At 32.0% G+C, this 11,826-nt stretch overlaps 2 protein-coding genes, 1 long non-coding RNA gene and 1 other non-coding gene across 4 annotated transcripts; 2 read left to right on the forward strand and 2 right to left on the reverse strand.

The window, feature by feature from the left end:
- The first annotated feature begins 362 nt into the window (after positions 1-362).
- On the forward strand, positions 363-2,563 carry LOC124927643. Its single transcript, XR_007098419.1, has 3 exons — positions 363-655; positions 730-792; positions 1,864-2,563. It is a non-coding gene; the product is annotated as an uncharacterized LOC124927643 (long non-coding RNA).
- LOC124928317 lies at positions 420-522 on the forward strand. Its single transcript, XR_007098523.1, has one exon. It is a non-coding gene; the product is annotated as a U6 spliceosomal RNA (small nuclear RNA).
- Positions 2,564-3,299: 736 nt separating the features above from the next.
- Positions 3,300-4,541, reverse strand: LOC124926211 (nifU-like protein 3, chloroplastic). Its single transcript, XM_047466400.1, has 4 exons — positions 4,380-4,541; positions 4,160-4,286; positions 3,763-4,064; positions 3,300-3,688 (listed from the first exon to the last, which is right to left on the reverse strand). Exons 1-4 carry the CDS (start codon positions 4,443-4,445, stop codon positions 3,494-3,496), a joined length of 690 nt encoding a protein of 229 aa, XP_047322356.1. The 5' UTR covers positions 4,446-4,541; the 3' UTR covers positions 3,300-3,493.
- A 367-nt stretch (positions 4,542-4,908) lies between these two features.
- Positions 4,909-7,792, reverse strand: LOC124925407 (DUF21 domain-containing protein At2g14520-like). Its single transcript, XM_047465399.1, has 12 exons — positions 7,775-7,792; positions 7,446-7,679; positions 7,190-7,266; positions 7,026-7,109; positions 6,824-6,937; positions 6,653-6,739; positions 6,427-6,566; positions 6,248-6,335; positions 6,062-6,135; positions 5,624-5,748; positions 5,268-5,542; positions 4,909-5,196 (listed from the first exon to the last, which is right to left on the reverse strand). The coding sequence occupies exons 2-12, from the start codon at positions 7,621-7,623 to the stop codon at positions 5,155-5,157; spliced, it is 1,284 nt and encodes a 427-aa protein (XP_047321355.1). The 5' UTR covers positions 7,624-7,679; positions 7,775-7,792; the 3' UTR covers positions 4,909-5,154.
- Positions 7,793-11,826: the final 4,034 nt, after the last annotated feature.

Raw genomic sequence — 11,826 nt, forward strand, 5'->3', positions numbered from 1 at the left:
CAGTGGTTATAGCACAATATTTTGTGTGGTTTTCATGCCTATTACCTCTCATGGATCCATGAAATGACAATAATTTAGTTTGAATTGGAGCCCAAATCTCATCATGGGTATGTAATTGGTAGCATATTAAACCATAGATATTCACATATTTATAGTCTCTTAACAGAAATATACTTTACAAACATAAATCATTACATAATTAACAATTTATAAATTACAAAATGAAATTTAAAGTTACAAGTTTTTAAAATCAGAATAAATAAATAACATATATCTTTTTAAATTCATTAAACCTCCAAGGACGAGTTATAATAAATAAAGAATAATGAGCAGCCAGTTAGTTAGTAGACCTCTTTCCCACATCGCTTTTCACATAGTATAATACAGTCTTCTTATATTCGAACGAAAGAGAAGAGTTCGTCCCTTCGGGGACATCCGATAAAATTGGAACGATACAGAGAAGATTAGCATGGCCCCTGCGCAAGGATGACACGCACAAATCGAGAAATGGTCCAAATTTTTTTTGCCTTTTCTCCCTCCCTCCCTCCTCGTGCTGCGGCGACGGGAAGCACCGGAAACCTATTTGCGATCTACAACGGTGGTGCGAAAGATTGGCGGCAGTGAAATCGGAATCAAGCGAGAGTTGCAACCTCAGGTTTCTTCCTGCACCTTTTGTTTTTATATATATGTTCTTAAGAGTTGTTTAATTTTGTTCTGTAATTGTATTAGGGTTTTTCCTTGGAATCTTGTTCTTTGATGGGAATCGGAATCATGCTAGAGTTACAATCTCAGGTTTGTTCCTGCACCTTTTTTTATTTATTTATATGTTGTTAAGAGTTGTTTAATTTTGTTCTGAAATCGTATTAGGGTTTTTCCTTGGAATCTTGTTCTTTGATGGGGTCTCCTCCATAAAACTTTCACATATCAATTCTGGGCATCAAGCGGTGGTGCGAAAGATTGGCGGCAGTGAAATCGGAATCAAGCGAGAATTGCAACCTCAGGTTTCTTCCTGCACCTTTCGTTTTTATATATATGTTCTTAAGAGTTGTTTAATTTTGTTCTGTAATTGTATTAGGGTTTTTCCTTGGAATCTTGTTCTTTGATGGGAATCGGAATCATGCTAGAGTTACAATCTCAGGTTTGTTCCTGCACCTTTTGTTTTTATTTATATGTTGTTAAGAGTTGTTTAATTTTGTTCTGAAATCGTATTAGGGTTTTTCCTTGGAATCTTGTTCTTTGATGGGGTCTCCTCCATAAAACTTTCACATATCAATTCTGGACATGTTTGATAAGAGTTGTTTCCTACCCATCTGTTTGTTCATTGCTGTTTGGTTTCATCGAGAAAACCTTTGTTTTTAATGTCTACATTCTTCTTGTTGTTGTTCATGTTATGTTGCATTGTTTATTCATGTTCATATATATATGCCTAGCTAGATTAGTAGTACAGTAGTTCATTGATATTCCTCTATACGTTGTGGATGATGGATGGCCATGGATATGTTCTTCATTTACTAGAATATTGTATTGAGCAGAGTTGTAGATCTTTAGTTAAATACACTTAGGTGTGATCTCTATCCTAAAACTCAAAATGATGTGATTTCTGTCAGTTGCAAATGAAATAGGATTCCTTCCTTCTTATACCTAATACATTCATTAATCGCACTTGAGTTATACAAAGTCATTTGTGTATAATCAGGTAAAGGGTTTGCATGTTGTTTGTCTGCACCTGTCTCATGAAGGGTATATATGTATGTGTTGTAAAAAATACTTTTAGCTAGAGAAATGACACTTCTGTTCAAGAGAAGTAACGCCAAACTTCTCTGAATAATTCTTTTGCATATTTTGTGATGCTCTATTTTGCAGGCAGGTAATCAATCTCTTACAAAGCTGCACTTGGTATGAGCTTCTATTATCAAAAGAGCTAGAATTCACACACCACAGTGGCATCTCACTAAACTCTTCCCTGTTCTGCTTCATTACAAAACCAGTTCAAACATTAATAACAGTTGAATATTTAAATGAAAAAGTATGGGACATGATTCTTGAACTTGGCTTGGGGGTTATGAATTATGATGGATTTGATAAATATTTTGGGGTTATCTTCTTGAGTTCAAAGGCAAGCAAGTCTTTCAACAGTTGTGGGCTGCAAGCTTAATATTCTTGGCAGCCAATACTTTCATCCTAATGCAGAATCACCGATACTCGCCATTGTTCAAACAGATTGGAATTGCAAATTCCCATGGAATAAAAGACGACTAACAAGTTGGGCCACCTATGAGCATTTGGCATCAGTTAAGTTACCCACCTCTCTGAAGGGAAGAGAACCCTTATCAAGGGTGACACGGGTTCTTGTTTATTTATTTGTATATTAGTGCAAATCAAACTTAGTCACATATAGTTCAGTTCAGTTCAGTCAATTGTGTGTTGTTTCAAAGTAGCTTCAAGGGGAAAAAGAGGGTATTTAGATTCAGTGCTAAATGGAGTTATAAGTGCACAGTTTGTTGTCTTTAGCTGTTTGGTAATTCCTGTGTTTGATTTTTTGTATATATATATAGCAATTGTATATGGACAACTTAATCCTAATTTTATTTCTTCCTCTTTTCTCTCTGTTGAATTCTTCAATGGGTTCTTGAAATATAACAGAAGAGTTCACAAAAGATTTGTATCTGTCATATATATATATAAAGTCTAGCCTTCTATAGAGTTTCCGTTTCATTGCCAGGAATAGATGAGCTTTTAATATGTCAGATTTCTAGTTTGTGATTTATGCTACTGATCCTGACTGTCATTATTCAAATGTCCATGTTGAATAAAAAAAACCTGTAATCATAAGTGTCCAAAATCTCTAATTAGAAAGCTTGGCAAAATTATCTAAGTGGTGAAACAGTTAAATGATATATAAAAGATGGTTATGATGATCTTTAGACAACAATTTACATTCCTGAGAAAGCTAGTAATAAAGACAAAGTGAGTAAATTTTTAGTGGTTGATTGAAGATGGATGATTCATGTCCCCACTGCTAATGGGAAAATGAACATTTAATCTTCTTTTGTTTCATTGCCCTCATAGTGCCAAAATTTTGGATCAAGTTGAATTAAAGAATGAAGATTAACTGAATGTTTTTCTCCGGACCAATATCCAATATCTACATGGTCCTATTGTGGCGGTTGGGGGTTGGATGAGGGTTTGATACTCTTGCACTTTTCTTGTTTCTGCTGCTGTTCAGGAAACTCCTTGGTGTTTGCTTAGGGATGAAAATGGTGATTATTCTTAACTTCATCCTTAAAAAGAAGCCTATCTATCTCATACCATACCATTGTAATTATTAACTCAGTAGTTACATGTACTTAAATTGTTCAACAAATCAAGGAACAAATAAACATCAAAAGTAGATGCAAATTCTTTGACCTGAGTACAAAAATATTATTATGTCATGTAAAATACACAGACAGAGAGACAAGATGTGGGATTTTTTTTATATGAAGAATCATATTCATTCTATCAACTGAACAGCAACAATGGAAGGTATCTTTTCTCTAAGCTTCTGAGTTAAAGCCACACGCACAGTCATTACTCCAGCTGCTGGTCCACTCAAACGGACTATAACAACATTCAACTCTTTTATTTCAACAAGCTCAAGAACACCCCCACCTGTTCCAGCAAGGTATGGTCTTATCTCCGATAAAACCTGTAATTTTTTTGAATCCATTAACAAAGCATGGAAACCCCCCAAAAATGATAAGAAAAAAAAGAGAATGTTACCTTTTCGATATTGTCATGATTTAGTTCGAGGCCAGTTTCTGTGTCGAGAATCTGCTCAACTTCAAGAATCTCGGGAATCTTATCGCGTAGCTTAGTCTCTATTCCCATCTTGAGTGTCATGGTTGAGCTAGGACAAGACCCACATGCCCCTTGTAACTTGAGAACCACCACAAGACCATCAATTTCATGTAAAGCCACATTTCCTCCATCTGCCATAAGACCTGGTCTAACTTCATCCAAAACTTTTTCCACATTCTCCTCAGTTAGTGGTAGGACACAGCTTGGTGAAACTACTAAACTCCCTTTTTAAGATTACAACAATTGGATTTTTTTTATCAATACAAATTCATGCCTTTAATTTCCTGTTTTTCAGGTAATATATTAGAATCTATGTTACCTGCACGATGATGATGATGATGGCGGGGAGAAGGATGGAGTTGTTTATTGGTATGGAAATGGAAGTGTCCTCTGAGAAAGGAATTGTGTTTTGAGGAGAGCTCATAATTGCAATTGAAACTGGGTTTCTAGTGGAAATAGATGAAGAAGAACCTAGGTCATAAAAACAGAAGATGATAGAGAGAATTGAAGGAGCAACAAATTAGAGTCTGGGAAAACACCTTGATGAAGGTGGACCTGCTGGATAAAGAAGCGGTGACAGAAGTTGAAGCAGTGAATGCAGACATTCCAAAGAAACAACAAAATCAATCAATGTGAAATTCGTCCATCGAGCTGATGAAGAAGATGATGATGAAGATGAACTCACAGCCACAAGAAGGAGAGAAGCTAGAAGAACCCTTTTGTATGTCTATCACATTATAAACTTTAGATAAAGACACTTCAACTTTTGAAATCAACCCTTAAAGTATGGATTTATTAAAATTCTTCCTTAAACTATCAATCATTTTGAAAACAATGTTAATACTGTCGTTTTCGTGTCTTTACAAAACCGTACTCCTGGCCAATTTGACCAATTACTACTCTTGTATGATTCCGATTAGGGTTGAATTGATAAGAAGATTGATAGATGATGATAAATTAATGACAAGTGCATGCGTGCATACATATTAGTATTAATTAATGTACAATGGAGATTCTGGATTGGACCATTCGTGAGTGACCATATGTTGATGAACTGGATAATGAAAATTGAGCCACTTTCAAAATTCTATTATTACAACAAACCTTTAACATGTCAAACAAAAGATGAAGAAGATAAAGACAGAAAGGTTGTTAGCGTAAGTAAACTCTATTAATACAAACTTAGACATGACAAAAACAATATATTATATGATGGTTACCGCTCAGCATATTCACAGATAATGCGAAAACAAGACATTTCATGCTCCTTGTCTGGTTTCAGTTATAAGCCAACAACTTAGTTATTAGTAGTCCTCACTCTTCATAATGATGATCCGTCTCATCATAGATCTCTTCCTACAAATATGTCAAAATAAACAATACAATCACTCAAATATAACAATACAAACATTAGCATTGTAAATTACCTGTAGAAGTTCTTCAATGATGTCTTCCATTGTTATTACACCCACGATTTCTTCTTCTTCGGGGAGTTTGGGAAGTGGGGTTCCGTCAATTTGTAGAATGTCAGAGTATATGTAATTCGTCCATTTCTTGCTCCTACTGCCCCGGATAGAACTATTATTATTATTACTCCCACCGTTGGGAAAACTCTTCCATTTCTGGAGATATCTTTTGGTTTTCAAAGCTTTTTCTTCAGGAGTAGATCTTTCATTATCAATGTCTACTTTTACTTCCATTTCTGCATCATTTACACATCACCTTCCATTTAATTAATCTAATCAAATTAAGGTTTAAAAGCATGAAACATTGGTCTACAAACCTGTCCCGACAGGATGATCACGCTGCTCTTCTGTTTTGTAGCACTTCCTAACCACGACAGCCATGTGACTGTGTCCTTTTTGAAACTCATTTAGAATATCATACAAAGGCATCGTTTCCAAAACCCTAAAACATAAGTGGAACAAGAATCAAAGACTTTATATATGATTATCATAACTAAAGCCAATCATTTCTTTGAGAGCAAGATCTATTATAAGCAATGATGAAATCTGGAAAGTGGTACAACACTGTGTAGTTATTCAAAGTTGAATAATGTAGTAAGGAGGCAAACTCGTTTAACAATTGACTACTATGCAAGGAATGGAGCATTGATCTTTCAAAATTAATGAGAAAATAATATGATTTGGCGATGGAAAATGAAAAAACATTTCCTGAAATTAAAACACTAATACCTAAAACATTATTCATTATTACATACTTGGGGATTCTACGTATCGTAACGCTCTTAACTGGCACATCATCTTCTGGATTGATTGTCAAGAGATTCTTCACCTACAAAAGCAAATGGTAAATCAAAAAATTAAGACTCGAGTCTTCGATTCTGTTCCCAAACTACAATTTCAAAGGGAAAAAACAGTGTATATATATAGGGAAAAATTGCAACCAGAACAAGCCCAATGATATTTGCTGGTTGGTCATAGTAAACTGGAACCCTGCTATGTCCTCTCTCTGAAACTAAATTCATCAGCTCCCTGTTTATATATAACAAATACAGATCTAATTAGACATGTAATTTTCAAGATGAAAAAAAGAAAAGAAAATCAAAAGCACCAAAAACACTACCTGTCTAGATTGCCATTGATATCTATTGCAAAAATTTCAGATATTGGAGTCATGGCATCACTAGCTATCTTTTCAGTTAGCTCAAGTGCTCCAGCAATAATTGTTGTCTCATCATGTGTGAGTTCACCACCTATTCCAGCCTGAGAAGAATATATCGAAATATCTTTTTTCTCAAGGAAAGAAGTATCAAGGAATGGAAAAAAAAAACAGTATGTATGATACAGACCTCATTCCCATGCAAATTAACTAGTGTTTTCAATTCAGCTCTGCGAAACAGAGCTCTATGTTCATGACCCAGGAGATAATCTAGCAGCTGAAGAAACATACAGGCAAGAAAAAAGAGTCAGTTAGCTTGATTTATGGTATCTGCCGTAGCTTTTGAGGTAACACGAATCACCTTGCTTATTGGATACGCAACGGGAAAGCAGATAATAACAAGAACACGAACAACTGGGGCCACAGAAGCACCAATGGCTAATCCATGTCTAGAACAAACTGATTGCGGAATAATCTTCAACATACACACACGAGATAGTTAATACATTCAACATACACACGAGAATAAACTTTGAACATAAACAAATGTCAAACACACTTACTTCCCCAAACAGAAGTATCAAAGTAACAGATATCAGGATAGCTCCCCAAGCAGTAACCAAACTATCCAGAAAAATTGGAAGTGCCTGTAAGGAAAATTTATTAATATTGAAACCCTAGAAAGAAATATCACACAACACATCAAAGTCCTAACACGAATATATACCTCCATTGATGCAGCATTGCAGATAAGTAAGGTGCAAAGTAACAAATGTTGTCTTCTTACAACTGGCAATATCTTTGCTGTAAAACAAATAACATGCAATTGCTGAAATATCACCATATATCTTAAAAACGAAATCGCTAATTTCGATAACCGTAATCGGAACAAGCATCAGCTCAAACAAGAGCATATCGAATATTCGAATACTCAGCTTTCGCATGTGGAAACATAGAGCCTGATTGAAATTAGAGAAACGCACCTGCGTGTATTCTATCCTTGGGAGTTCCAGACTTGGCGAGAACTTCCAGATCGACTAGACTCATGGACATGAGTCCTAAGGTGAGTCCAGACATCATTCCAGCGAATAGAACCAGCAAAACGGCGATCATTATGTTAATGAAGAAGTGCGGCTCGCAACATCTGTACTCCACCGCCATTGAAATCCTTCCTCCGAGTAAGTTGGACTTCCAGTAACTCTTTCTGAAGCTCCAACCTAACAAATCGACATGCAAATTAGTAAAATGAATGAGAATCAAAGCTCAATGATATACACTGACCGACAAATGGAAAGATCCATAACTTACTTACTTACTTACTTAAGTATGATGAACAGCGATCAATGAGCACTGTTACTGCGCGGGTACCTATAAACGGAAAAAGATAGTTCCAGAGAGAGATTGAACCCAAAAAAAATATATTTTCTAAAAAAAAAAAATTAAGAGAGAGAAAGAGCTTTGACAGTTGTAAATAAAAGAGGCGGTTGTTGACGAGATTGAGGACAACAAATCGTTTTGGTCTTCTTTTTTTTCTTCTTCAAAAATAATAATAATAATAATAATTTATTTTTAAAAATAAATTAAAAAATCTTATATAAAAAAAATAGCATTTAATAAATTGTAAGATGACAAAGATTGTCTAACACGTATATTCTAGGTACTAACAAGTAAGAACACATTTAATGTGGAATGGAGGTAGATAGAGATTTAAAAATAAATTTTATTATTTATTAAATATTTATATTTTAATCTTTTAAAAATAAAAATAATATTATATTTTTAATTATGTCCCTAAATATAGAGACACTATAGAGCTTGCGTGTATATTTGAAACAGGTCGTTGAATTGAGATTTAATATGAAAACTCTTGGATTTACATGATAAGTTTAATTAATTGGATATTTAACTTTGAACCATAAACTTAGTATTGCATAAACAATTCATGAAGTTAACAATATTACATAAGACATATTGGATATAACTGAATTGGAGTCCCAAATTTTTATAAACCTCAATATATTTTTGTCTCAATTTGCAATTATATATTTTCTCGAGTTGGATCTGGGTTTGAAACAAAATTATATATATATAAAAATTATTTGAAAATATCTTAATTATATATATCCACTCCTAACTCTGGATGTTTTCAAATAAAGTTTGTAATATAATTTTTTTGATTTTTTTCTCATAGGGTTGTAAAATTTATGTTTAGTGTGATTTATTGAAAATTTGAGTTAAAAGAAGTAATATTTTCTTTCCAATTTACATAGTAAGATAGAATAATACTTATTTTTTTAGAATCAAATCACATGCAGCACTAACTTATGTTTGTTTAAAAGTAGGTTATTTGTCAAATAACTTTGCCACAAGTTCACTTTCGAATAATCCAATTACATATTTATTATATGAAAAAGGTAAGTTTATAATTAATAATATATATATATATATATATATCTTTATTATCACCAAGATAGATCAGTGATAAAAGTCAATTAAAGAGACTCAAACTAAAAGATCACGAATTTGATTTCATCTCAAAGTGTTTTGAGTTTAAGCGGAACCTGTGAGTTCTAATTCTAATTATCCTTTATTAAAATAAAATAAAATAAATATATATATATATATTGATAATATAATAGTTGTGTTAATTTTTTAACATTTTATCATTTGACTGTTATTCTATCTGTTTCTTATTTATTAGAAAGCTGATAGTCCTTGCGGTGATCACTTTTGGGTGTGAACAGTCTAGGTCATTTCTTATCTATGCATTTGCGTCATATTTCTCAAACGGTCACATAATTAATTAATTTTTTTAAACATGTTTTTCTTTAGATTTAAAGATTTCAAATATAATCACCAAACTTATAAAAAATAACTAATTTATTATGTTAAATTATTTTTATTAATTTTAACAGTAAACTATTACATTTTTATATTATTTTAAAAACATAAAAATTACATAGGATATCGGATTCATATAAAACCGGAGCTCAGGCTGGGTGAATGCTGCTAGGGCTGCAAATGAGCCGAGCCGAGCTCAAGCTTGTTGGAGCTCGAGCTCGACTCGATTAAGTATTTATTAACTCGACTCGAACTCGAGCTCGAACGAGCTTATAAATTGGAGCTCGAGTTCGACTCGACTATATTACCCAAAAGCTCGACTCGACTCGAAAGCTTGAACCAAAATTGAATTATATATAATAAATTAATACTTTTTAATATTATATATATTATATACTTTTATTTTAATGTTTTTTTTTATCTTTTTCAATATTATATACAATATATTCATTATTACATTCTTATATTTACTTTTATTATATATATATTAATATATTTTTTTATCATTTTAATATTATATATAACATATTAGTTATTATATCCCAGATATTTAATTTTATTATTCTTTATTTATCTCTTTCATTATTATTTATAATATACTTTTATTATATATATAATATATTAACATTTTTTTATCATAAATCTCTAATATTGTTTGTCAATTTTTTTCTATCCTCAATCAATTGAAAATCAGTATTTTTTATATTTATTCAACTTTATCTATATAAACATAAATTTCTCCTAATACATGAAAAAATTATCTAAAAGCAAAAACAATTAACTATAAAATAAGTTAAAACAAATTTAATTATCAATAGGATTTTGTAAATTAATGAGATGTGAAGATTGAATAAAGAAGAAGAAAAAGAAGAGTAAAAGAAATTGTGAAAACTGAATAAGAAGTATATAAAAACTAAAGAAGAGATAAAAGTGAACTGACGAACCAAGATGAAGAGTAACTTATGAAGAAAAGAGATAAAGAGTAACTTATGAAGAAAAGAGACGAAGAGTGATGAAGAAGATGAAGAGATGAAGAGTGATGAAGAAGATGAAGAGTAACTGATGAAGAAGAGATGAAGAGTAACGGTAGAATATTGATGAAGAAGAAGAGATGAAGAGTGACGGTAGAATATAGTAGAAATTAGGGTTTAATTTAGGGATATTGGGCCTTCATATTGGGCTTTAAAGCGAGAGGGAAATAAAAAAAGTATTGTGTAAAATTTTAATATTAAATAAATAAAAAATATTTAATTATTTTGAGGCTCGAAAAAGCTCGACAAGCCATCGAGCAAGCTTTATATGGGCTCGAGTTCGACTCGAATAATAAACGAGTCGGCTCGAGCTCGACTCGAACTCGGTCAAAGTCAAGCTCAAGTCGAGCTTTGACCGAGCAGCTTGCGAGCGGCTTGACTCATTTGCAGCCTTAAATGCTGCGTTTATCAAAAGACTAAATGACAAGGTCAAATATAGTCAGGGACGGATTTATGTATGGGCTCAGCCCACCCAATCTTTTTTTTTTACAGTTCAAATTTGACTATACCCATTATTTTCTTAAATTTTTTTAATATAATTTAATAATTTTTTTATTTAATTATGAAAAAAAATGATAAAACTTACTTTTATACACTAATTTTATTCAAAATTTTTTAATTATTCTTTTAAGCCCACTTCAATTTTTTTTAACCTCACCCCAACCCTAATTTTTGGGTTCATCCCTAAATTTAGTCATATAATGACACTCTATTATGGAAGTCAAATATATAATAGCCTTTGAAAACTCTCCCTACTTATAATCAACCTTATAAATATTGATTCCCTTATAAATATGATCCCTTTAAACGAGAATATTTTATTTTAAGCGGGTTGCTAGTAATGATATTCACTTTAATATTTTAAAAGATAATATTAACATGACTATGACATCCACTTCAACTTAAGACGTTTAAAGTAAATCGAATTAGTAATTTTTTATCTCTTAAAAATTAATATTGTCATTTAAGCTAAGACTCATTTACAAATATGAAAGTCTATTAAAATAAATTAAAAAATTAATGTAGACCTAACACCCTATATATGTTTACCTTTAAAACATGTTCAGCTTTTTAAAGTCTATTTGTGAGTTAATATTAAGTTGGATTGAGCATTTACCATAAAAGTGTACCTAATTAAGTTGTCAAAATAATCTAATTGAGAAGTCTTTCCAATGGTTTCTTATCCAAATATATTAAGTATTAACACCAGATCAGCTGCTCAAATTGGGTAGTAGGGTAACTCAATAAGTGAAGTTTATTTGGCACCAAAAATCTTTTGGGAAAGCTCTTTTTGGTTAGGAGTGGGTTAGATTTAAATAAATAATTTATCACTTTGATGAACAATAGAATTAGTTAGAGATATACCAATTTGCTCAAATATTTGATGTTTATAATTTTACATATCATTGTTTTTTTTTCAAAACAATTTTAATATTTATGTATGTATCTAACCATACAATGTAAGAAAATCACATTTGATAGCTTTTGTTAT

Source organism: Impatiens glandulifera, chromosome 2, assembly GCF_907164915.1.
Source record: "Impatiens glandulifera chromosome 2, dImpGla2.1, whole genome shotgun sequence".
Lineage (NCBI taxonomy): Eukaryota > Viridiplantae > Streptophyta > Magnoliopsida > Ericales > Balsaminaceae > Impatiens > Impatiens glandulifera.